Source organism: Neopelma chrysocephalum, unplaced genomic scaffold, assembly GCF_003984885.1.
Source record: "Neopelma chrysocephalum unplaced genomic scaffold, ASM398488v2 Primary Assembly neopelma1_23, whole genome shotgun sequence".
NCBI classification, from domain to species: domain Eukaryota; kingdom Metazoa; phylum Chordata; class Aves; order Passeriformes; family Pipridae; genus Neopelma; species Neopelma chrysocephalum.
This window is the reverse complement of record NW_020897691.1, coordinates 9397286-9425155: the sequence shown is the minus strand read 5'-3', so window position 1 is coordinate 9425155 and position 27870 is coordinate 9397286. Positions and strand designations below refer to the sequence as shown.

At 37.7% G+C, this 27870-nt stretch overlaps 1 protein-coding gene across 2 annotated transcripts; it reads left to right on the top strand.

Moving 5' to 3' along the window:
• The first annotated feature begins 144 nt into the window (after window positions 1-144).
• FGFR1OP (FGFR1 oncogene partner) lies at window positions 145-22990 on the top strand. 2 transcript variants are annotated; one of them, XM_027686533.1, is made up of 13 exons: window positions 145-468; window positions 8147-8200; window positions 10035-10089; window positions 10692-10780; window positions 11600-11734; window positions 13792-13875; window positions 15362-15579; window positions 17894-17974; window positions 18191-18300; window positions 18612-18680; window positions 19406-19445; window positions 20098-20191; window positions 20645-22990. In XM_027686533.1, the coding sequence occupies exons 1-13, from the start codon at window positions 379-381 to the stop codon at window positions 20717-20719; spliced, it is 1194 nt and encodes a 397-aa protein (XP_027542334.1). In that variant the 5' UTR covers window positions 145-378; the 3' UTR covers window positions 20720-22990. The 2 variants fall into 2 exon arrangements, with proteins under 2 accessions (XP_027542334.1, XP_027542324.1); XM_027686523.1 differs by lacking the exon at window positions 17894-17974 and having other exon boundaries at window positions 159-468.
• The last annotated feature ends 4880 nt before the right edge of the window (window positions 22991-27870 follow it).

Here is a 27870-nt window from a genome sequence, read left to right as displayed (position 1 = left end):
GGCTCAGTCGCTCCTCGTATGGCTCCTTGGGTTCGAGCCTGTCTGGAAGGAAGCAGGGTCTGAGGGGCCGCTGACGGAGCTGGGCGGCCGCCCAGTTCAGCCGTTACCGCCGCCCCCCTTTGAACTTCCCGCCCGCCGCCCGCGGCCGCGCTGCGCGTTCGCCGCCGCACTTTCCAGGCTCTGTGGGCGGCGGAGGCGCTGGATGGCCGCGGCCTCTCTGCGTCTCCTCTCGGGCTGGTGTTGAGGGGGGCCGCTGGCCTGGTCCGCCCCACTCTCTCGGGTCCGCTCTGGGCTAGTGCCGCCGGCGGCGGCGAAGGCGAATCTGCCGGGCTCGTTCCGCCGCTAGCGCGGTTTGGGCGGTTGTCAGGGAGAAGCAAGATGGCGGCCGCGGCGGCGGAGGAGGACACGGAGCTGCGGGACCTGCTGGTCCAGACGCTGGAGAGCAGCGGGGTGCTCAATAAGATTAAGGTTGGGGAAGGAGAGCTTCCCGCTCAACGGGGAGTGCTAGCTGGCGCCGGCGGCGGCTTGCGTCCCTGCGGAGTGTTGAGGGGGCTGAGGCATCCCGGGCTTCGTCCCTTCTCGCTCCCGCTTCCAGCCGGTGTTCCCGGCTGGGGCGCTCCCTCGGCGTCGCGGCCTGGCGGTGGCGCCTGCTTTCCCCGTGGTGCTCCCTGGCCACTCGTGGTGGAGCTGGTACGAGGGCCCCGGGCCTAACCGCTGCACGGGCTGTGTCCCGCGGGAATGCGGGATCCCCCGGGCGGGCACAGGGACGAGAGCGCGGGGAGCCCGCCCCCGGCTGTGCGGGTTTGCCCTCGTAGGTACCGTGTGGCCTCAAGAGTCCCCTTGCTGCCGCTAAACTTAGGGCTGGGAGCATTCTGCTGCCGGGTGGTGCGGGACGGGGTGGATAGAGTTTATCCCTCCTTTGATACGGAAAGCCCCTATTGAAAATTTCAAGCGAGTTACTGTGGGTCGCTATTTAAACACTTTCTCTTGAGTGTGGGTCGCTTGAGCTGTGCCTTGAAGGCTTGCTAAATCTGGAAACTCTCTGGAGATGCTACCTGCCTACAACGAACAAATAATGCCACGTTAAGAAAATATACAGAACATAGTGGCGTGTACACTACTTCCAAGTCTATGGTGTAGCCTGAACTTGTGTCAGAAAGGGTATGAAAATGGTTTCCTTTAGAAGCTTCCATCAATAACTAGTGTGTATAATAGACAGCAATATAGGTAAGGAAGCCTAAAAGTAGATGGGTTCCCTTCCATGCTAAAGGAGAGAAGTGTAGATTTCACATCAAGGATAGTGGTGTTTGTCCACAGTGCTCTGTTTTAAACCTTCAGAGGTGGATGGTCGTTGCTGATACTTCAGGAACAGTTCAGTAACTGCAATGGTTAATGGGAGTGAGAGCATATTTGTGCGTGTGCTTTGAAGTCTCCTGCATTTTGGACTAGTCATACTTTTCAACAAAAATATTAAAAACGGTGTTGTTCTTCCCTTTCAAATGGAGGATCATCCCAAAGTAGATGAAGAGTCTAGCTCATGTAACTGCATTTTGAGTAGGGAGATCTTTTTCTAACTAACGTCATATAGGCCTTTTGGGCCACCTGTTAACCACTCACATAGTGTTAAACAATGAAAGTATGGTGATAATAAAATTGTAATTAAAAAAAGAATTGCAAAGCAATTGGGTCACATTGAGCTCCTGAACGTAGTTTCTTAATTCCTGCCTTTGTGTAACGTGTAAATTATTGTACTACGCTTGCCAGTTCGTTGAGTTTTGTGTAAATATATTTATTGTAGTTCGCTATTCTATAATGCCAAAAGGATGCGGCATACAGTATAGTGTAAGGTATCCTTAAGGCAAACTAGCAAATGACTTAGAAAAATACAACCAGATTATGCCTTTTTTTATTACTAGGAGTTACTGTTTAATAACTGGTATGCTTATGGCTAAGGCTGTTGATTGGAGGAATTCATGGTGATTTTTTCTTAGCTGTAAACCTTAACTGGCATGCGAGTTTGATGACTGTGTTGATTGATTATGTTAATGACTTACAGAATTTGTTCTGCTAGTATCTGGCAAAAAGCCTGTTGCTGGAAGAATTAAGGTTGAACAAATTGTCGTCTTTTAATTGAAATTAGATTATACAACCTATTAAAAAAATTGCTGTCGTTCTTCATTAAAATAAATTAAACAGAATTGTGATCAATACTGTTTATCTATTGTGTGTTAATATTTTTTATTACGTGGTGAACTGAATGTTTACATGTTATCAAAACAGTCTTTTTTTTATACTTCAGAATGAGTACTGACCATTTGGGGGGGAGGGATTTATTGAAGTAGCTATATTAAAGAGAAAAACGTGGCCAGTGGTGTGCATTGGCATGAAGCACTGTAGGTAACGACAGCTCTGGAAGGACTAGAATTTAAGGGGAATTATTTCAAGGGATGGAAAGTATCAGGCTGTCAGGTAATACATTTTGCAGCATAATGACTGAGTAATTTTTAGAAAGAAACTTACTGTGATACCTTTGTTCTCTAATAAAGCATGATTTTATAATGGATTCTAGTTTATTAGTTTATTCTTATTTTGAGATTTATTTCTGGTGAGCATTGGTGTTGATGTAAATTATTTACCTGAAAAAAATGTTACTTGTACGACATTTTAAAAATATGTTCGGGATTTTTGAATTTACATTAGAGTTTTAGCACTAGAGTATTTAATGAAGTAATATTGTGAAAACTGGAAGATGTGTAAATGTATTTGCCACTTGCAGGTAAGAATTTCCTGTATTCTGTAAGATACAATATGTGTGTGTATATATATATATAAATATATATATAGTTTGTTAATCATTGGAATTACTCTGATGGATAAGACAGCTTTCTAATGAATTCTGTAAACATACAGAATATAACTGTGGATATTTGGATATTTGTACTTTAGTGAAAATTATAATGATTCTATGTGATAGTGTACTAATAGGGGTATTGTGTCTTGAAGAGAATGTGATCTTTCTCCTAGGGAAGCTGTCATCATCAGAGCAAGAAGAGCCATTATGCTTTTTACTGTGATTCTTTGTTAGCTTATTTTGGTTCGGTTTGTATCTTTTGATCTCTTTTGTTTTGGAAAAATTAAGTTTATATTACCTGAATTTTGCATTTTCTCTGGAACTTGCTGTTGTTAAAGATGTGAGGAAGATTAGAATCACAAATCTCATATGCCTAGTAAAGCTTTTGGCCTGCTGATACTGCTAATTTCTTACTAATTTGCTTCAAAATGTGGACAGCTGAGGTACTGGAAAATAATTTGATGCTAGATAAGATAAAAGTACTATTTTTTAAAATGAGCTGTTAACTGCATACATATAGGTCAGTTAAAATTGTCCTGTTTGCTTTTGTATCTTCGTTCCATTTATCATAATGACCAGTGCTTTTAAATGTCTTGGAATTATAAGCTGTCATGATGAACATGCTTTACACTACATTGTCATCTTTCTGCATGTTGTGATTGGTTGCTTGTTTTAAAGTTATTCATACCAGAAAGTCAACTCATTTCTTGTAATTAAGGAGAATCATTAATTTTTTTTTTAATACAACATCTATTTCTTTTTAGTTTTATAAGTTAAGTAAAATATAACCGTCTATAATTATTTCAGGTAAACTAACTGAAATTCAACATCTAAATGTCAGTATGGTCCTCATAATATCATGCATGTATCCTGCTTTGGGAATATGAGAACGGGAACTTTTTGTGACATGCACCTGATAAATGTAGCTGTGGATATTTAGAGTTTATGATTTTAAGTGTTTACTACTTCCTTTGTGTTATGAATTCTTCATTTTTCCAGCATTCGTCTTTACAATTACATTGCCAGCAAATTTAACTTTCTTAACCAATTTAGGCTGCTGACAAAAATGGTCATGCAAACTACTTGACTGGTCTTGTTCTGTCGCAGATGTGGTCCTGCACTTCACTCATAAGAGAGAAGCAACATATACTTCACTGATATAAAGTAGTAAGTTAGCAAAGTTCAGTGGTAAATGTGACGGTGGTTTAACAAGATGAGATGGCAAATTACAGTTGCATATTTACTGCATAGAGGACAGGGTCAGACAAAACTGTCAGGGAGATGCTCCCATTGAGTCGTGAGGTTCAGAAAGGTCTTTATAAATTCTTCTGAGAGGAGTCTAGATACAACGTGATTCCACTGCTAGTCCCAGACTTGGTCACCAGTTTATGTCTAAAGGATTATGTATGCACAATCAGTCCTTTATGTCACTTAGCCAAGATTTCAAAATTTAGCATGTGGTGGGGAAAGCACACCACCTTGTGCTCAAGGATGAGAACCTCACAGATAGTGCAGATGGAGAGGGACAGGGTGGATACTGAGTAATATTCGTAGTGAAGTTGCTGGTTATGGTTTGGCACCAGCTTTGGATTTGTGATGCATATCTGGTATGTATCAGACTGGTGCAGGCTTTTTAGCCTGATGCACATAGGGTTTTAGCCTGGGGTGATCAGCAGAGGTTAAACAGCTTCATGTTCTGCCATTGCTCTTTCCAGAGCAATACATCTGCTCTGTATCTACCCAGGTATATGACAGCCATTTTGGAAGTGGAGGTGCTGAAAGTTGTACAGGAAGCTGCCCATGTGCTACTAATTTTTATATATGCAAGAGAAGTTTTGGAGTCTGCAAGCAGGAGGTAGTTACAGGCTACAGGTCATCTTTCATTCCTGGACGGTCTCTAATCTTTTTACTTCTCATCCGGTATCTGCTATTTAAGTTGCTGTGGATGGCTTTTATAAGCATACTAAATCAGACTAATAACCTTGTTAAGGTGGGTGCTTGTTGTCTTCCTATTAAGAGCATATTTCCAAATTAGATTGGCATTTTTCAGATGTCACCTCAAAAGTGTGTTTGGGGAGCTCTTGAGATAGTAAGAACTGTTTTCCCTTGTTCCAGGGAACTATAGGTTGAGGGAGCTGTTTTCCTGGACAGTACTTAGGATACCTGCAAAAGACTCTGTATTTAAAACGGGGTAAACTTGTCCAGGTTCTGAAGAGGGATACTACAATCCAGTGCAGAAAAGACACTTTCTTTCATGGACTACAAGCTTGATTTATAGTAAACAGCAATCAGTGAAAAACAGTGTTGTCTGATGAGCTGTAAATGCCCGGGAGGAAAAGGGGAAACGTTCTTTTGTTTCAAAACACTGACCCATACATTTCTTGAATACAGACAGTAGTTGTCATATACAGTGTTAGCCCTCCTCATTTTAGCTAAGTTCAGTGAAATCAAATTGCTATCTCATTGACATGAGCTCTTGCCTGATAAAACTACTTAGAACGGGCATCTTCAGGGGATGAGAAAGAAGTCTGTAGGCTTGATGGATGGTAGACACTGCCACCTACCTTACTCATCAACATCTATCTCTGTTCACATAACCTTGTTTTATTGAAGCCTTGGGAAGGATATGGGTGGGGAATTTGATTATTAAGCTTTGCTCTGCCTTACTGCTAGACTGTGAATAAAATTCTTCATGATGTATTTGGATTATGTTGAAAACTGCTATCAGAATGAGGCAGTGTGGAATAGGGAAATGTGGAAAACGGCAAGAGCAGATTGTAACAATGTATGGAACACGGTTTGGGTTGGTGCCAAAGGATACCAGAGCAAAGACAAATACAAACCATTCACACTTACTAAAAACAAAAGGGGTGTGAGAAGAATGATGTAAATGGATTAATCTATGCAGTTATATAAGCCTTTATATCTGCTGGTGGGAGGAAATTGGTATGGCCATATCTGATCTCAGTCTCTGGCATTCAAATTCTCTGTGACTGGTCTCAGATCCTGAAAAGCCTATATGACATTATCCATCCTACTGGTTATTATGATTCATCTTATATTAGGGTGATTATTCCTCTGTCCTCAGCTTTGTTATTATATTGCTTTCTACTTTCTTCTGCATGAACTTGAGAATTTTTGCCTTAATCTCGCACAGATTCTAGTGTATGGTTCCATGTCTAAATTTGTCGAGATGATATTTTGAGAATATCTTGCTATGATCTGAGCAGTGCCCACCTCAAAGGATGAACATCAGTGTGTTGTAGTGGTGCAAACCTTCCTTTTGGAGATAGTACAGGAGTGTGTAACTTCAAACATACTGTGATGCTTGCAGGATTGAAGGGTCTATTGAGGGGCTGCATATTGGTGGAAAGGCTTTAGGGGGATGTTCTAGATAATGCAGGTAAGATAAAGGGAGATGTCATAAATACCGGTGGCATTATCTTCTACTGATGAGCTCCTGACCTTAAGGTTATTAATTGGGCTCTAAAGTAAATAAAGGTGAATCAGCTATTAATGGGGAATGGCAACATCTGTGAGAAACTGACGCTGTGTCATTAAATAAATAAGAAGAAAAGCACCTCAATTTGTAATTAAAAGCCACTGGATTGGACCTAGAGGAGTGGAGCAGGCAAACAATCCCAGTTATGTGAAAAAAAAATGACAGTTGTGATATTGTTCCAAAATTTCAAACGGGTTCAGACTCCGGATGTATTGGCAACTACTTTCAGACAACTTTCTTGTTATGTAGTGCCATGATCCAGACCCTTAAGGGGGTTTACCCCTATCCACATGTAATGGCTGGTGTGTTTTATTTTGAACAGCTGTAGTAGCCAGTCAGGAATGCTTCATTATTTTTATTGTCTTCTTATGTTAGTATATTTGGTTTCTGTGGCATAAGTGACAAAGAATGCCTCACAAGCATGTTAAGTTTATCATAGTGACATAGAACTAAATAAACAAGTTTTTAGGTGTTGGTAGGAAAGTTACATGTAGACTGATTTTGTAAGAATAATATTTAAATGAATGCAGTGTAAGAGGTTTTGCTGATTGCCTGCTATACCCCAGCACCTGAAAAAAAAGTAAGAATAATAAATTAATTAATTGCTTATAAGAGAATTTTCTGATTGAATGCTGTATCCCAGTAACTGAAAAAATGTGACTGCAGTATCAGTATGACCATTGCATACAGTTGTGGCAAGCATTTTCTCTTCTTTTGATGAGAAATCCTTTAGGCATTTTTGCATTACATTTTGCCATTTGAAAAGGTGTCCAAAGAGGGTTTTGCTTAAAAAGGAAGTGTTTGTTTTTCCCATGAAAGGATTTTTTTTTTTTTTTTTTTGGGTGGGAGGGAGCAGTTACAGGGTAATCTGTGTTTAGTTACCTCTTGTAATATACATGAGAAAGTCCAGACACTCTTCATACTGTTTTTATTCTTAGTTATGGAAATAAATCTTTCTTTAAAACCCTGCTTTCTTTTTTGCTCTTGAGAAAACTTTCATACACTGTCTTTTATAGTTTATTACTGCAATGTTGTCTAATGACTGAGTTAATTCAAAATGTCAGATTAAGAGTTGATTAAGGTGGCAGACTACTTCATCAAATGTATATTATCCATTTGATGCATTCAACAAAAGGAATAGAGAAACTGTAGTGCTTACAAAAATTAAGTATGCAAGGCTTAAATATTCAAGGTAGTCCTTATAAGAATTCTGGTTCTTGATTGTAATATATTTAGAATTAGTTAGGTAAAACATTACTACAGGAGTGTTTGAATGACTGGGATGCTCTTTTCATTGAGAAATTCTGGTTTTTGCACAATCTGACAAGAAATAATAGGAATTTGTATATCTTAATGTTAACTTTTTAAATGGGCTATTATAAGCTACTTGTTCATGTTTCCTGAATGAATTGTACATAGGGGTAGGTGTTTCAAAGCTGCCTGAAACAGCTGGATGTTTAACTTTTGGAAGATACTAATAGGAGATAATGTAGGTACTTTGGAATCTTTTTATGTACAAGGAAGTAATTTAGGAAGTCTTGTATCAAATTCTGCTTCCCCCTCCCTGCTCCCCCCTCCTGCCTTGTTCTCAGACTGGAAACTATTATTTCTCTGCCTCAAGTCACATTGCCTGTAATCTTATGTGTTTTGATTGCACTGATGTAGATCACAGTTCATGCCAAGTTGCTTGAGGAGAAACAAATAGCTGTTAAGCTACTTGCTCTTTGCATTCTATTTGCATAGGGAAAACAGTGCTTATAGAAATGCTGTTTGTTTTGTTTTTTACCTGGCAGGCAGAGTTACGAGCAGCTGTGTTTTTGGCATTAGAAGAACAAGAGAAAGTAGAGGTAAGAGAACCTTAAAAAATAAATCAGAAAAAAACATCCTGGTAGTTCTTCATATAGAATTGAATATAATTGCTTTAATACTTTCTGTTTGTGAAATGTAAGAAGATAAAAATATGTATTTCTGCGTAAGAGCATGATGCATAAAGAACACAAAACAGGATTGTCAGGGTGTTTCCTGATGTTGTTAAATAGCCTTTTGAAATCGTACTTTAAAGTAACCGTGTCTGCTGGGTTTATATTGCTTCTGTCCAATTGACCAGAATAACTAAATGTATTCTCTATCAAATACTCATTTTAAAAAAGATATCTAGTTGACTGATCAAGATTTTCTCAAATCAGAATAATGTCTTTTGAAATTGAAAATGTTATAGTGGGGGTTTTTGACAAGTGTATTGTGAAAGCAATTTAATGCAGTAAAATGCCAACGCTTTTGGTATTTGCCATAAGGATGTTGTAGGCTTGCTTCAGGATAATTTGCTTTAATACTTAAGGGTGAATTCTTAATTAGCAGATGGACTATGTATTGATACTTTGACAATATAATAATATTTAGGGAATGAGATACTATCAAGATTACATAGCAATACTGCTGTGGTATACAGACACCGGTCTTGTGACCTCTTCTGCTGCCGACATTGCTCCATTTCCTGTGTCTTCATTTTCTAGAACTGGAGAGTAGAAAGTACTGTATGTCCATCCTCCTTTTCAAAAAGAGAGGAATGGAAAACTGTTCTATTCCTCTACTGGTTAGATGGTTGTGCTCTTTCTGGAAAATTGCTTAACTGAAACAGACAGTATTGTGACACTAGTAGGGAGGAGAAGTAGTTATTCTATGATATGACATTCCATATTCCAGAAATTTAGTATAAAATTGTGGAAGAAGACATGATGGAAGAGTGATCTAGCAGAACAGTGCCATCTCTTATGGGAAGCTTCAGCATATTATGGAGTGCCGAGAGAACAACCTCCCACACTATCTGGAGAGTAATAGCACTGAAGAGAAACTTGCTACAGTAGATTTCTACTCACCATTTCTCAAAAAGCTTATAATGATATTTTAGTTCTACACTGTAGATGCTGGAAGTATCTTAATACTTACCACTCCTCTGAATTCCTGAATATTAAGCAAGATAGATTTCCTTTTTTTCAGGCAGCACTTTCTTGTGTGTGTGTTAGCATTTACAACTATAGTAATAAATACATAAAGCAGATCCTTTTCTTACCCTGGACATTTTGATGTCAGGAATGGCATTTAGAATTTGTTTTGAAAAATCCCTGAACAGTTCTGACAAACCCAAGCATAGCACATTGATTTATTTCAGTTTAAAAATTAAAGTTGAAGAGGGCAAATCTAACAAGGGAGAAAAAACATTTTCATAATATCTTTGAAGGTCTTCTAATTAATAGAAAATTAGTATTCATTTGTGTACTAGTTATTAGCATGGTCCACACTGTCTAGAAGATTTATAAATTTCCATTTTTTAAAAGGCTGGATTGAATTTTTTTAAACAAACTTCACACTATGTTAGAGGAGCAACCTGAGAAGTTAACTGCTTACCTTACCTTTTTAATCATTAAGTAAATAAAAATCAGCATGCTAGTAAGAATTTTGGTGAAATTATTTTAGCTCTGAGACAAATTTAATTTTCCTAAATAAATGTGGCTTTTACATGCAGGTAGTTGAATTAATACAAAGGTAGATTTTGAAGAAGTGAATTACATATGTGAGGCATCATTGTAGAACAGAGTACAACAAAACATCTTGCTGTGGTTTTCAATTTCTTTCTAGCACAAAGATGATGTTAATTACTGTTTGGTTTTTGCTTTTTGACAGAACAAAACACCTCTGGTAAATGAAAGCTTGAAAACTTTTTTAGGTACAAAAGATGGTAAGTTCTTTTTTTAGTATGTACTTGTCAAAATAATAAAAATAGGAAACAAAATATTAAATCTTTGAATCTTATTAACAGTACAGACCATGAGCTTTTGTTCCTTTCAGATGTCATAATTATCATTCATTCAGAATAGAATTCAATCTATAATATTTGAACTTAATAGTGCTGAAGTTGTATTTTTAACTAAGATGATTAATGCATTTAAATTAATATTTCATGATAACTGATGGTTGTGCTAACTCTGAGACATTCTAGACCAATAGAAACAGTAACCAGTGAAAACTGACTTTAGAGGTGCAGGAGTGAATAAACACATAGGAGAAATGTCAAAATGCTGGTTTTTAAACAGCTGAATAGTTTAAAAAAAAATCTTACACATGAATTTTGTAGGTAATCTCTATGCTCTTGAAGTATTATTGACTTAAATGATTTTGATGTAGTGGCTGAGTCAGATAATTTGGAGTTCATATACAAATTTGCTATGTGGTACTAGTTTGCTGAATGTCTAAATTATGTTCATACTGAAACCATATTAATGTTAAATCTTTGAAGTAAGAATTCTGTCTGGTGTATTTTTACTCTTATTTCCTTTTTAGGTCGCTTGGTAGCAGGTCTTGTTGCGGAATTTCTGCGGTTTTTCAATCTTGATTTTACATTGGCTGTTTTTCAGCCTGAATCAAGCACAGTAAGATGTACTGGTTTTATTTGTATGCTTTGCTGACTGTTTGGACTGCATGGCAATAAATGGAAAAACTGTAGCAGATTTATTTAAGCCACTTGCTTCTTTTTATAATAAATAATTTTTTTTATGTTTAGTCTGTAAAAGTTACTTATTGTCATAAAGACACATTTTTCAGAAACGTGTGCTAATATGAGTATTTCCCTTTATTAAGAATCAATGCTTGATAATTATGAATTACCAAGTTAACAATTTTTGTGGATTCATATAATAGCATATGCAACAGAACATTCCTGCAACATTTTTAGCCACTAACTTTACTATGTCATAATAATAAGTTAGTATTGTTGCATGAAAATTAAAATAATGTCAGTAATGTACTCTAAGAGAAATTTCAGTAAAACAAAGGACTTTGTGCAGATATACTTGACAAAAAGTATAGTTCAGCTGTGAGGGACCAACAGGGATAGCATGCTAATGACAGATTCTTGCATATTTAAGACAACTTTGCATGATCTGTGACAAGTTCAGGTACAGATCAGAAGTAAATTATGCAATAGGTGGTATCTAAAAGATGTGTAGATGTGGCACTTAGTGATATGGTTTAGTGGTGGACCTGATGATCTTAAGGGTCTTTCCCAACCGAAGTGATTCTATGATTTTATTACTTTAGTCCACATGCAACAGGAAGTCTTAAATAATCAGTGTTTAGTCAAAATATAAGCTGTGTTTAATAAGACCAAAAAGCTTTTTTATATTACAATATATATTTTGTTTTCTGACAGTTATTTCTATGTTGTGATTCTTTTTTTAATTCTCCTTCAGCTAAATGGCCTTGATGGTCGAGAAAACTTAGCTCGAGATTTGGGAATTACAGAAGCAGAAGGTACTGTGGGTGGTCCCCTGTTGTTGGAGGTTGTTAGGAAGTGTCAGCAGAAAAAGATTTCAGGCAGTGGGGAAGTAAGTAGTATTAACATGTAATTTCTTTCTTTCTTTATAATTCTTTATTTATTTTCATTCCAATGATGAAAAATAAACTGAAATTTAGAACACCTGGCTATTGTTATATTACAGTGTTTCAGGTTGTTACTATATTATGCCTTCAACTTAACTTATCAGAGAGATAAGAAATAAACATTATGACGATTCTACTACTTTTAATGCCACCCTAGTACTCTTTACTAATATTCTGCTAAAACATAGTAGCACAGAGTGGAGCCAGGTGGGTATCAGTTTCTTCTCCTAGGCAACGAGCTGTAGGACAAGAAGGCACAGTCTTAAGCTGCTTGAGGGGGAGATTTGTTAGACATTAGGAAGAAGTTCTTTACAGATAGAGTGATTGGACATTGGAATGGGCTGCCCAGGGAGGTGGTGGAGTCACTGTCCCTGGAGGTATTTAAGAAGAGACTGGATGTGGCACTTGGTGCCATGGTCTAGTAGACAAGGTGATGTTGGGTCAAAAGTTGCACTTGATCTCAGAGGTCTTTTACAACCTAGTTGATTCTGTAATGCTGTGATTCACTTATTTTCTAGTTGCTAGTGTGATTTGATAACACTTCTATCTGTACGTATTTTCTTTGGCATACTTTTAATATGACCTGAAAAGCCTACAGTGGGTTTTAATTAAATTAATGAAATCCAACCAATAGCATTTGATTGTGACTCAAAACAAAGTTCTTTATACCCAAGATGCATTCAGTTCCCCAATGAAAGCTTAAATTCAGAAGTAGTTGTCATTGAGTTCTTGACATAGCAATTTTCTGTCACATGAAAGGGGTGTTTCCTCAAGCCCTTGATGTTTGATCAGTCTGTCAGCACCCCAGGAAAGCTGATACCCTTGTGCCGCACCAGTCTGTCATTGTCCCATTATTGGGGCTCCCCTGAACAGTCCTACTGGATCAGAGGGCGGTTTGACTGACTTGTTCAGGGACACACACCAACAGTGTATTGGAGTCAAATCCTTTATTACAATTTGGAGACACTTTCCTGGATCTCCTCACTCTTAGTCGAATATGTTATCTGCTGTTGGTGACTGATAGCACCCTTGAAGGACTCATGCTAAACAGTTTATGGAATAACACACTTTATTAATAAAAACACTGATTTTAGAAAGTTGTGACAGGTTAATGTTGTAAGATTGCTCATGTTAACCAAGTGACTGTAAAAACATATTTAAAGCGTGACACCGACAAGCTCTAATCACCAACAAAAGCTAGCTCGAAATAATCACTTAGCACCCGTAGAATATGGTTCTTACCCAATGGGGGAAAACACAGGTTCAGCCCATCAACTGATCCCAGAAATTATGGTGGAGTCTTCCCTAACTTCTCCCCGTTCTTAGTTTACTTTTATACTATTACTTTACATTTAGGTGGAGCTTGAGTGACTCTAGTCCTACACCCTTTTGTTACTGATTGGTGTAAGATTTTATCTTTTGCTCTTTAGTCAATAAAATATGGAGCGCATGCTCAGCGAGGGGTGGTTGTACCTTGGAGGAGGGTGACTTTGAGATGGACTTAGTATTACAATTAGATTATAATGAACCAAGTTCATCCAAGGAGAGTGATTTTGCCACAGTTGCTGCTTCAGCAGCAAGACGACATCTCCTCTCTCCCTTGGTTGACAGCTGCTATGTAATTTATCAGCTACATGGTACCATCGAGTTCCCCTCCCTACAAAGGTTACAACAGGGCTTGACCGCAGCATCTCCACTCTGCTGCACCCTCTGTTTCATCGCTCTTAGCATGCACTTGGAGTTGCAGGCTGTGTTGTGTGGGCAATCATTGTGCTATGTATTTCGTGCATGCCAACTGCGTTTCACCCTGTGATTTCCATACTGTTGTAACTTCTGTTAGAATGTGAATATAACTTCCCAGTTATCTCTTATTTTGCGCCAAGTCATCTTCCCACAGACAATGTCACAGTTTGCATACTGTGCAAGTGAGGATGGTTTCTTGTTGGATGGAATTATGACAAAATTAAGTATTTTTTAATAAGTGTTTATGTGAAACTTTTAGGTGGCTCCAGTTCTAAGTGATAGCCAGTGCCCCACATCAAAATCATCTGATGGAAGGTCAAGTACACATTCTATACCAAATAAGGTAGGATTGTTTTTATATAATGAAAAGGTTCATGACATACATGAAAGGATAAGAGAGAACTCCTAAGAAACTGCAGATATGGTGGCATTCACTTAAATCATCTGCAATTTGAAAGTATATATTTCACTTTAGCAAACCTTTTATATATGAATTCAAGCAAAGACCAACTGTTGTGCTTGCTGGTTCTCAGATGACATAGTAGCAGCTTGCTGCCTCAGGGCCCAGAACAGAGAAGTAGCTGTAGCTTCCCCTTTATTCTAGTCAGGCTATCATTAAGCTCTTAATTTTCAACAATTCTGTTCCTCTAGGATATGAAATTAAAATATTGTTGTTACTACCGCTTATGGGTTTGAGTACTTCTTCTTGCCCTAGAAGAACTGAGCTGCTGCCAACAATTGAATGTGATTCTGTGACTGAGATAAAATGGCCTTGGTATGAAAAAGACCTACCAAGGTAATTTTAACTCTCATGGCCTATAATTTGAAAATTTTACTTCAGTCTTCTGAATTAAAGTTGATGACTGATAAAGAAACACTTGGGACATTACAACCTACATACCTGTTAGGTATCTACATTAAACAATACTGTTGGTTTTGTTTCAAAACTGTGCTGTTATTAGTGTGCAAAAAAGAAGTTAATGTAATAAATCTTCTTACTGGTTTAATTTTAATAAGTCTAGGAGAAGATAAAATAGCAGTATTGCTTGCTAGGTAGAAAAATACTATTTTTTAAAAATAAAAATATTTTTCTTTCACAGCAGCTTGATTATCTAGGTAAATCTGAATATTGTTCTTAGGACCACAGAGCCTTGCAAAGTTACAACTTGAGTTGTATGAGTTGATGTTAGTATATGGAATTGTCCTTACATTCTAGACTGTAGGTCTGAGCCATGAGCATGATACAAAGACTGGAAGTTATGTACTTTTAAATTATCTCGTTTGTGTCATTTATTTTTTAGTATTTGAAAGGAGAATATATCAGTAACTGCAGTTTTCTTATGCTTATCACTTTAAAACCTAGTATTATATTGCAGAGATTACCATTTAATATGGAAGTTAAGAGTAATTTGCATTTCTTTTGAAGACAATGGCTGTAATTAAGAATATTTGCTTATAGATAAGTTGAAAAATAACATGAATAAAGCATAAGAGTCAATCTGTCTGTACATTTCTTTATTTGATAACCAAGATCTTTTAAAATGGTTTGCTTTTATAGTAGGAGTGATCTAGGTAGCATAGCAGTGCACAGGATGGAACAGAAGTTTTTTATGGCAACAACAATAAACACTTTCTAAAGTGATAAAACAATTTTTTTTTCTCCCATGTGATTCTTGATGATACTAATAACTTTATTAGTACTTCTCAGGAATTTGAGCTAACATTTTAAAAAGTGATGGTAGTTATATATTATATGTTGTCTGTTTATATTACCACTTAGAGTATTACCAGACATAAATACTTATTCCTTTCATTCTTTATCTTTCAAGGCTGCTGAAAACACTCAGAGTGATACCAGTGTCTCATCAGGGGAAGCAAGCAAAAGAAGCATTCATTTTCTGCCTAATGAAGCAAAACTAGATCCTCAACTAGAAAACAAAGACTTGAATACCAAAGAAAAAAGTGATGCAGCTGTGGATGAAGATGATGTAGAAGGAGACTCTTTCTTTGATGATCCTATACCCAAACCAGAAAGAACTTATGGCTGGTAGGTAACATGAATGTTCTACATAATACCAGGTTTGTTTTGTCCTCAGGATACTTGCAGACCTTTGAGAGCTAGTTGTTATTTGATTATTTGCACGTGTAAGTGCAAGTGTTTAGATCTATTCTGTAACATTTTTTTCTGAAATGTGCGTTTCTCTGACTATTCTTTGAAATGCACAATGTCCTCTGGGATCTCTTGGGATGTACCTTGAGTGGAAAAACCTATATCACTTCAAGGTGCATCAGTGAGGCTATAAAATATTCCCAGCCTATTTCTTTGGTGGAATGAACAGGTATGAAGCACAGGCATCAGTGTTTCTTCTTGCAACAGAGCTGCAGTGGTGATGTCTACTAAAAGAAGTGGACAGTGACAGGGGTAGTGCTTTAATTATCTGTATGGTTTTGTAAGGAGGACAAAAATCAGTGTAAACTGGCTCCATAAACTGTAATAATAATAAGAGTTTCTCACAGCTGAGGGTTTCTTCTTCACGTTACAACACCTTTTGTGTGCAGTAAAATTTTCAGTGAAGTGTCATTTCTTCTGCATATGCCAATTTTGGAGATGCATCTGAAGTCCATTTTTTGTTGTTCATCTGTGGAGTCTGATGACTGAAAAATATCGTTTGAAACAGGAGCTATACAACAGCTTTGTTACAAAACTGAAAAACCTATCTTTGTGTTATCATGTTGAATTATCTTGAAGCCTAGTTTAGATATCACTATTGAGAAACGCTGCAGGATTATTTCATGGTGTTCTTTTTGCTGTGCTCAAGTAATCAGAGAATTGCTCCATTTTAGCAGAGATTAAGAAGACATTGCAGAATCATTTGTAAGTCAGTTTGGAAGTGGCTCCCCTCATGTTGGCTTCCCCCCCAACTATGTTGATAGTGGGCAGACCAGCGTAAGCTTTTTTGTATTATTACTTCAGTAGATGCTTACTCTTAGAATGAGATCCTTCTGGTACAGCACAAAGCAATCATGCCACGTAGACTAGGTCTCTTTCTAGTAAATTAATGGACTCTTTGAGAACAATTATTTGTAATACATCTTTAGTTGAAGCACATTTTTTTTCCTCAAAGAGCAGTGATTTTTGTCTGGAAAATATTGTATGGTATTTATTTTCTCTTTTTCTTATTCTTAATATCAAGATTACACCTGTATCTGATTGCATTTACTCCTCCTTACTCAAGAGCTCATTTAACTAGCCTTTAACCAAAATAAGCATCATAGCAGGTGGTTTAAATGATAAATTGGGAAAATTAGAAAAGTTTGGAAAAACTCCTGCATAATAATATTTACCCATTTCTTATTGTTTGAGAATTTTCATATGACAAGAAAGAAAATTCATGTTGAAACTAGGTAAACTGGATTTCTTTTAAAAGACCATCCAAGAAAGAGACTCTTAAATTATTTTTTAAAGTAAGGATTTTTTTTTCCTAGTAGGGAAATTCCCTACAGAAAAAATGATTTCTGAATTTTATGTGTCTGTAGTAGAGTCACAGTCCACCAGGTAGTAATTTGTAATGCATGATGTTATTATGATGTATGTATTCTAGTAAGGTCCCATAATAAGGTTTGCTGAATGTGTTAATAACATGAGCTAGAATCTGATTGTAACTAAGCTGTCTCTGCTGAATCTTTCACTTCTACCCTCCTGACAACTCCTCTAGAGGAGAAAAAAGAACATACTCTTCAGGCGAAATTCCTCTGTGGTACCTTGTGCTGGTGTGCCCGAGTCCCAAGGGGTAAATAAGTAGGAGAGGCACCAGCATCGCTTGGTTTGCAACAAGGTAATTTCCTCGTGGGAGCCTTGCCCATTCCTGTAAGATGAGTGCACTGGAGAGGAAGGGAGCAAGCAGTTACTAATGAGAGTATGAGAGATGATCCAAGTACTCATTGGCTCTAGATCTCTGACCTGTTGTTCAAAATTTTGAAGCATTTTAATGTGTGATGCTACATGTGATGTTTTGGTGATCTAGATACAACAAGTGATTTACATGTTGTCCATTATTATAGGAATGGAATCACAGTAGCAATATTCTGGCAATACTAAATTTGAAAGTCTTGGTCTCTTAATTTGTGTTTCTTCATCCTTTGCTTGCAAGTAGGATTTGAACTAGGTAGTAACCAAGTGAACTTAAACATGTGATAATGAGATGTTTCTTCCTGTAAGTGAGAGATTTTCATTCTGATTGCTCTTAGAATTAATATCTTCATCAGACATAATATCTTTTAGTTGTAAAACAAACTAAAGTTCTGATTTATACCTGAATCTTTCTTCTTTTGGCTGCATTTACATGTGGGGATAATGAAAGGTCCCTTGATAAAAATAGTGATGCTGATGAAGGTGCAGGAGCTCTATCTGTGAGAGAAGACAGGAGGAAGTCTTTGCATGGGTGAGAAAGTGACTTTCTTAGTGGATGTTGTGCTTGACACTTGTGCCAGTAAACTGCCTACTGTTTTTAAGATAGCAGAATGAATAGTCCTCTCCCCTTGCTCTTTTTTGCTGAAATATTGCTGTTCTAGTTTTATGACAATTTAATAATAGAAAAGAAATTAACTGCGCGCATTTTACAGCTCTGTGGAGTACTTATTTGTTTGGTTTGTTTTAGGAAAACTGAAGCCAGTAAAGCAGGAGGTCTAGCATCCCTTTCTGATGCACCACCTCTAAAAAGTGGGTTAAGCTCCCTGACTGGTGCACCTTTGATAAAGGAGTCTGATAGTAAGTTTTCATGTGTTTTTGTCTTTTGATGATTGTAGAAGATATTTCCTGTAATGAGTGAGCTCCACATTCAGATGGAAATGTGATAGAGTATGTGGCCCCCTTCTGGTTGTAATGTGCTTTATAGTAATGCTTTCTTCACTGACTGATCACATACTGGTTTTGACATGACAACTGACAACTGATACTATAAAAGTATATAAGGTTGTTATAAAAGAGCAGTTGTTATAAATGGTTGATTGGTATGTTTAAGTGGGATCTTATTGAAGAGTCACAAGTCAGATTTCTGATATAAATGCTTTTGTTTACAGATTTGAAGAAAAGCTCTGTTTTGAAAGACCTGCGTTTGGTAAATGCAAAACTGGGATCACTAGAATTAGGTAAGTAACTGATAAATGTTAGGAAGCTCTGATATTTTTGACTGTAAATTCTGGCCCAGCTTCTTAGAGCAATCTGAGAAACTGAAATACACATTGAACTAAAATCTTCAGCTTTTACTTCTGACATTCTCTTTGACACCATTGTGAAGCTGACTGGAGTTAAGAGCAAGATGTGATCTAAAGGAATACAGAAAAGGGATAACTCGTGTCTTGTGGATTAGTGTTCTACACATGGAAAAAAAATGATTCATTTTGTGCAAACATTTGCTAATATCAAGTGATAAATTTTGTTGTCTAGGTTTCTACAAAAAGAGTGGGTTTATATTTGTGGTAAAAGATAGCCTGATAAGTATTACTGGTTTTCAGTTGCATATTTATTTGCCCTCCACATCTTTGAAAGTTGCCTTGTTAGCTTTAGGTGCAATATGAAGAAGATGTGATAGAACAGTCAACATTCTTTCAAAATAGAGCTGCCAAGTATTTAAGTTTTGTGTTCAGCAATGTAGTCAGCATCCTGAAAATGTATGTTCAGTTTTGAAACAGTTAATGTTAACAGTATTGAGATTAATTAAGGACAGATATCTTTCTAGTCTGCACGAGTAATTTAATCTACTCCCACTTTTGCTGGTCATCAAACCATGTATTTTGGTGCAGGAATAGATTCTTTTTTTTGCATTTCCCAAAAAGAAAACTTGTTTGATTAATAGCTTTTGAAACTTATTTAGGAAACGGAGATGATGATGAATATGCTGATGACTTCAACAGGTAAGAGAAGGATGATACCTCAGTAGCATTACAAGCGTACCCACTAGCATATTTGAGTTATTTCACAGTATTTCAGACAGTCACTATTGCTGGAGTCTGTCAGTATTTCGGCATTCCTTTAAACTTCAATTTGCTATTTTAAGAGATTTAATTACAAGTTCCAAAACCAACAAACAGGTCACTTTTTGTATAGGGATAATGAGTTCCTTAAAAACCTAGTGCTAACTTTAAGACAATATTTTGTTCATTTTTTGGGAAAGGGATTTGAGATTTTTTTCCTTAACCATGGACTTAACAGTGTTTTAACACTTTAATTAATGCTATTAGTCAATGATTTTGTTACATGCGGAAATATTTAACTGGAAAGTAAAGCATTGTGGATGCTCAGTAATAAATACTTACCAACCTCATCCTTATGATGTTAAGGTATTGGTGTTGTAAACTCCATGACAGAGGCCCAAGTACTTCTCAGTATTTATCATGGTTTCATCGAGGTAGAAAGCCATTAGTTGTTATGCGGTTTTAAGTAACTACATATTTAACTTGCTAGGAAATGAAATCCCAATCAAATGTCAGGTATAAAGTGAATGTCATACCTGGATGTTTGAAAAGGAAGTCTTATTTCTATGATTTTGGTTTTCTTTCTCTTTAGTACTAGTCACCGCTCAGAAAAAAGCGATATCAGTATCGGTGAAGAAATAGATGAAATTTCTGTGGGAACAGAAGAGTCAAATGCCAGTGATAAAGTATGATTATTTTAAAACTGTTGTTCTTGATAGTCTTCTTATCTTGTCTTGACTTTATTTTTAGCCTTCTGTGAAGTAATGTACCATTATCTTACATTACTAGGTAACATGTTAAGATTGTATTATTTGTTGCATTCTGTATTTTTACACCTAGTATCCCTGCCAAGTTAGATACTATAATGATTAAAGAAAAAAACAACCCCACAACAGTTGTTCAGTAGCACAATTCACTGTCTCTTTCTAGGCACATAAAATGTATTTGAGGCTGGTTTAGTAGCCAGCCTACAGAAGTCTTAACCCCATTATCTCAAGATCTGTCTGAGCATCTCCTAAAGGATTATGAAATCTCGCTGAAAGAGCTTGAGGCCAAAAGGATAGATTGCTATATGAAGGACTGCATGACATAATACTGTTTTTGTGGTTTCTGAGTTTGCAATTTCATTTGTTTTCTAGCTTGAAAGCATCACACAAGACCTTACCGTTTCTCAGTTAAGTGACGTTGCAGATTATCTGGAAGACGTGGCATAGAATTGGACAACAAAAAATCTTTCATTGTGCTGGACTAGAAGACTGCTGTGGACTATTAATTTCAGACAATCAGTTTTTGCTGGAATGTCCACTCCCTACTCTTGTGCCTTGTGTTTCAAAAGACTGTAGGTGGAGAAGGCATTTAAATATTCTTTACAAGAACTAAATGAAATAGTGTGTTCCCATTTGAGTCTGATATCAGAATTACTATCTTCATTTGGTTCAGCCAAACCTTTTACAGCAGGAGTTGGATTTTCCAAGCTGAGTGTCCATTGCTGGCAGTGGGCATAATAAAAACCAGTTGATAGGAGAACATCAAGAAAGAGGCATGTGGCTTTATAGTGAACTTGCACTGTTATTTTAACAGTCCGATTTTTTTTTTTTTTTTTTTTAAAGATAACCAAAGCAAAAACCTTCAAAGGTACTGGTTCAACTCACACATCTTTTAACACAATTTTATCAAGTCAGCACGTAGTACATGTTTATGGTAACTCTAGCCACAATACCTAATTACTCCAGACTTACTTGAAACTGCTCTTTTACAGACTCTTCTGAAAGTTGGACTTTAACTTTTGTAAAGGCATATCAAATTAAGAGTATCTAAACTCTTAAATCTAAATTTAGCCATATTTAGGAGCTAAATTTAGCACTAGACTTAACTCAGAATATTCTTGTTTAAATGTTGGTCAGACCATTGATGTTAAGACCTAAGCTGTTTTTATGTATGATAATTTCATCAATGTTATCTGTTGTTAAATCACGAAAAGTAATTTTATTCACAAATCATTAACTAAATCTTATTGGGTTTTCTGAAGTTTTTAATGGGTTTTCTTAAGTTTTTAACAGTGTGGTAATGCTTTGTGGAGCTTTGATTATTGAGGGCTCTTCATGTGCTGTAAGCTTACTTTCATTCTTGAAAATTCTTGTTAAGTAAAAATGAGCGCCAAAAAGTGAAACCACTTAACCCTCTGCTTTTCGGATTCTGACTGCTGTACAGAATTAAATGCAAATATTTTAAAATACCATACTGGAAACATTACAGACACTAAGTTCTAGCTAAGAGCAAACTCTTGTATTTTCATGATACTTTTGCAAAACAGGGTCAGTAATGGAAACGTTGACAGTTCTTTAACAATACTGTACATGGCGCTGCTATAATATATAGGTCATGGACATTTGTAATACTGAAACAAGACTTCAAAATGTGCACTTTCAGAACATTGTGAACGCATTTGGAAACCAGACATGTAAGTGAATATAAATAATTTAATTTTAACTTTTTTTAGACTTTGTAATTTTTTTTTCAGGAACACTGTTGGCCTGTCATCAGTGATCACCACAGTGGAAGTAGCATGCTAAACTAAAGCCATTGGTTAAGCATAGAAAGCTGCTACTATCACTGGAAGCTGACTTAAATCTTTTTTTTGCACTTGGCCAGCAGGCCTGGAGCAGTGCTGGCAACTTAGGCTTGTACATTACATAAATGATTTGAGAGGAGAGAAAAAGTGTGCCTTTTATTTATGTGCACCCCAAAATAGCCAGCAAAAAAGCATCAAAATATTTGGTCATGCTGTTAACTTTTAACTTTGTGCCATGTTGTAGCAGCTGAACACAGGAGAATTTTTTTCACTGGAAAAAGTCCATGTGCCATAGACTTCAAATAGCAACAATGTTACATGATACAGCCTGTGTAAAAAATTCCTTTATGGATAGGGGAACCTGTTCCTCAAGATACTATATATGAAAAGTTTGGTTTGGGATTTTTTCTTTACTTTTTCTTTTTTTTTTTTCCCCCTTTTTTTTTTCTTTTTTTAAGAGCAACAGCATATCTGAAGGAAATAAAATTCCACATGAACACCTGGGAACAGTTGTTTTCTGGCATTCATTTTTAAGGTGTGTGGAATAAAGCAGAGGCAGTGTTGTTTGGTTTTTTTAAATGTCTTGGAAAACATGATGTTCCGTTACCTGTTAGCTGTTAGATATGTGGCAATTTATCATACCAAAAGAAACAAAAAGTTTATTAAATTATTCCTAATTACATTTGAAGATGCGGCCTTTTCAAAAACTAATTACATATTTTGAGTGTTAACATGACATTTGTTAACAGAGGAGTGTGTCCTCTTACCTTGGGAGTTAATGGTAAGCCTTGCACTTTGGCTCTAATTAAAGGAAATACCAAAAAGTGGTAAGTCTCCGTGCTGTTCCTCCTGTGAGCTTTTACTGAATTGTGTATAATTCAAATTGTAAAATAAAGCTATTATGCTGGCTAAATTGTGTCTTTGAGACTTCTTGAACCAAAAATCTTAACATTTAGACAAATTCAGGAAACTCTGTGGGGTTTGAGGGGTTTTCGTGAAAAATGCTTTTTTCAGAGTTAGTTCAGTCTGCAATTGAGAATTCTTCTAAGCCCAAAAGAACTTGCAATTCCTGATGATGAATCCTAAAGTCTAAGACTTGACTGAATTAGGTTACTGAGTGTCAACCCAAGTTGTCAGATGGTTTATAATTCAACAAAGGAAAAAAAATAACAGTCTTGATTATTTTTTTGTCTTTGTCAAAATTCTGTCTTGTTTTCCATTGTTAGAGTTATTTAAATATAACTGACAAGTTAAGCTCTCTTGAATACTTGTTTCACTGTACAATTCATACCATAGTATTTCACACTAGGCTTCTCCCTGAAGGACCTAATGTAGTTGAGTACCCCGCCTCAGATGTCTGTTACAATTAACAACCAGAGCCCTGTCATAAAAGATGGGAACATTTCTGTGAGCTGGTACAAGGGACATCGAAGCTTAGCTGTAACTGAAGCTAGCAATGGGTGTGAAGGCAGCAAGAAGGATTTGCACAAGTGTGGCAACAGTAAAGAAACATGAAAAAATAATACATGAGTCTGCTGTTGAACAGAGTAGGTGACCCAGTAATGCATGTAAAGAAAGAAAGACTTGAGGTACTGCTTCTTCTTCACCTTTTTTTCTGCAAGGTCTGCTGTCAGGCTTATTTGAAAGGTCATGGTGATCAAGGGACGTTCCTGATATTATGTCTAGCTTTTAAAAAGGTGAGAAAAGAGGGTCCAGCATGCTACAGACCAGTCAGTCTCACCTCAGTCCCTGGGAAATTTGATGCAAGTCCTCATGGCAGCCATTTCTAATGATGTGAGATAAATTAAGGTGATCAGAACAACCAGCATAGGATGGCAGATTGTGGCTGACCAATGTGATAACCTTCTATCATGGCTCTGAGGACAATAGTGGATGTAACTTTCTTTGGCTGTAGCCAAAGTCTCTCAAAGCATCTGCGTAACCAAATTGAGGCCAGATAGGCTGGATAAAAAGAAGCTTTGCAGAAAAGGGCCTGGGAGCAGCTGTGAAAAGTGAAAACCTGGAATCACGAGTCAATGTGTAGACTGAGGGAGGTGGTTGGTTCCCCTCCTGGAGTATTGTGTTCAGCTTGGGCTCCCACGGTACAAGAGATGCCAACGAAATAGAGTCCAGTGGAGGGGCTACAGGATGGTGATGGGGCTGGAGCATGTCGCTTGTAAGGAGCTAGGACTATTCTCCCTGTAGAAGAGGAGGTAAAGGTGGGTGGTTAAGCTGTGGACTTCCATGCCTGTGATGGGCCATATGGAAGACACCTGGACTCTTCCTAGAAGTGCCCAGTGAAAGAACGGTCAAATTGCATTGAGAGAAATTCCAGCTGCATACATGAAATAAAATCTCAAAAAAATAACCATGAAAATGGTCCAGGACTTAGACCAGGACCCAGAGAGATTGTGAATTGTCCATCACTGGAAATTTTCAAAACTCAAATGGACAGACCCAGAGCCACCTGATTGAGCTTTGAAGTTAGATCTGCTTTGAGCAGGAGGCTGGACCTACAGAGAACCCTTTCAATCAAATGATTTGATTATTCTATCAAAACAGACCTTTATATGGGAGATTAGTTATTATGGGGATAGACAGACTCCATCTGGCTACCTCTGTGCGTGCAAACTACCTTGTTTGCATGTAGAAACAGTTTTGCTGCAGTTTATGGATGTAGATGTTTACGTACATGCAAACTGTCCCAGAGAGAAGGGCCAACATTTGCAAATATGTTAATTTAACATTTAAAATTTACTGTACTGTAAGGTTTTAAACCTTATATCTTTGAAGAAATCTCTTGGAAAATGTGGACTTAAAAAGTAATTGAATAGTGCCCTGTGTGAGTAACTGCAGCTGATCCTTACACTTGGGTCTGTCTAAGTTTAAAAAGAAGCCGTAAGTTGTTTTTCAATTTCTTAACAGCTTTAGGTGTTTCGTTTCAATTGCTCAATGCTGTGTGGAAACCACAACAGATACAAGGTAGTAAAATCAGGTCATTGGCACAGTTCCCCCATAAAAGTATCACATGCACCTTCATAGCAAGAAACGGCTTCTGCAGTGCTAAGTACCACTTTTGAAAGAACCCAAGCTAATCCGGTTTGTACAAAGAAAATTAAATCAAGCACATATGCATGAATTGAGAGTAGCTCAAAGAACAGTGAAGCTGAGAAGGCAATGGGTGGTAGCAGAGAGCAAGTTATGTAAAACTGGCTGAAACAATTAGAGTGCTGGCAACCAGCACCAGAGTGGTGTCTTCATGCAGGAAACTCCCTTTGCATTGACAAAAGGATGACTGAAGCTGTACTTCTTTCCCTGGAGCATGTGGCTGTGTTCTTGATAGTGAAGCAGATACCAACTTGGGCAGTTTAGAGCAGGGAGAAGCAGATGCAAGGATTAATTTGAGTTAAAAAAAAATCTGAAGAAATAACAGCATCATGTTAGAGATTAACTTCGAGAAGCACTTTGGTTTTGAAGAAGGAAGTCATAATCCCATTTGTAAAGAAAAGTTTAGAAGGTGGACTTTAATTTGTCTGTGGCCTGGTGTTGTAGGGAATGTGCTAGAAAATCTGTTTGTTGGGAAAAGATTAAGAGGTGCGTGCCTGTAGCGGCTCATATATACTATATGATCTCATAGCTCTGGCCCACTGTTCTTTGTGTAACAGAAGTACCTTGTAACCCTACAGCTCTAGCAGTGCACAAAGCAGGTGCAGCTTATTTCAGTACAAACCATGTAAAGAGCCTGTGAAACACATGATTTTTAGAGGCAGCTTCATAATTGTCAGTCACTCCCCTCTCCCTTGTTAATGGTAGGAGCAGAACCGCAGAGGTCCTCCTGCTGTACCACAGCTTGTTCACCACCACAGCCAGCAACAGCCCATCCAGCCTCTGGCCAGCTCAGGTTTGAGTGCAGTTCACAAAGACGTGCCTGAGGGAGCAGGCTGTTTGTCTTTCTATGTCTTCTTTGCTGAAGAGCAGCATTTAAGGTCTGGTTCAGGCTTAAGGCCATGTGAAAGCTAGAAAGCATGCATGTTAGGAAGCCATGCACCTCATTCAAGGCTCAGTCTGTACCCAGCATTGGCCATTCCCACTCCTTCAGACTTTCAATCAAAGGATAGAGTCTTTGCAGTACAGCTACAAACCTGAAAGAAAAATGGGGTCATAAATATAGGTCAATTACCCATGCATCACGGAACAGGAAATCTTGCAGAACAGCCTTTTTTTGTTCGCTCATCTCCCGATGTAGTTTGCTCTTATGGACTTAGGATGCATTCTTCTTTTTTTTTTTTAATTCAAACTCATGTTGTTGTATACCAATGCTCTTACTGATCACCAAGGATCTGTCAGTCAGGGGAAGCAAACTAAGCACTGTCCAGTTGCATGGTCTTTTGCAATAAATAGCATGTATACATTTACTTGTCACAACTGCACTCTTGCTCAGGTTGACTGCTTTTTTTTTCCTGTACAGTAGAGCCAAATTCTAATGAATCATTTTATTGTTACTTCATCCTCTCTGTACTGCCTTGAGGGGTTGGAGAAGGGAATTGAAATAAACTTTCAACAGGCACAAACATATAAAAGAGTTCATTCAGATCAAGGAAAAATAATCGATTGGAGCTTATTTTCTCCCTCCTTGGTTCCAATAGTGTAGGAGCTCAGACACTGAGCTGTGAGAAGCTGACACACAGCTAAAGACAGACTCCTTTCTTGAGTATGGCAGCCCCTTCCTTCCCCTGGCTTTTGTTCTTAAAATGAGGGTTTAATCTAAAACCACAGTAATCTGTTTTTTGCTACCAGCCTGGGGCATACGGATATTTGGAATAATCATTAGTGAACTGTGATCTTTATTTTAATAAATATGATCTTTTATAGAATTTAAGGCTCCAGCTCAAAAATGTGGCAATGCAGAAAAGTCTCATGTGGTGTAGAATTTGCCAGTGCTTTGGGAAAAGCAGAAATTTTGCCATTCATGGTATTGCCCACAAGTGCAAGGTGCTAAGAGGATGCTCCCTACTGAGCTTTCTGTCTGGGTAAAGGCAGTGCCTTCTCTGTGCATAAGGTTGCACCGCGGAGTGGCATTTAATATTGTGATGTTAAACCTACTGAAGTGAGTAAGTGAAGGGACACTGATGCTTCTTAAGCCCTTGTCTTAACCTCTACCTGCAGAAAACTGCACATGTAGATAAAAGTACGTAAGCGCAGATTTGTATCTAGTCTCAGTTAGGCATAGAAAGGAGGGGGATGAAGGATAGTGGAGGATCCTCTGCTGTATATTTGGAGTCTGAACGGTCAGTGGTGAGGCAGTGTGGGATCAGTACCTAAGTCCTGGTGGAGTATAGTGAGGCATGCTCAGACTGTGTCGAGCAGAGCTGTTCTCGCTCCCCAGATTTGTACGGTGGTGTTAGCAGGAGGTTGGCTAGTCTTCCTTCCCATTAGTTTGATGGTTTGTGAAAAGGTAAAAACCTCTTATCTCAGAGAAGCCCTCTTCATTCTTTACTCCTGAGGCCTGTCAAACTGGGAAATCAGACACCCTAAGCACAGCATAGGTAGCCACAAGATGATTGCTTAAAAAATTCCTTGACTGATTGTTTCAAGCTCCTTCACTTTGTATATGATTTGTTTCCTCTTCGGTTTCCTTTCTGACTTTCCTCCTTTGTTGCCTTTATTCCCTTGTGCCTCCAACTGAATCTTTCTCCCTCTGTTGTTGTCCCTGAATTGCCCCTGCTCATCCCGTCTCTTTCTCAGCTCCCAGAGGCACTTGTGTTCTGCAGAGTGACACTGTGACAGAGTGAC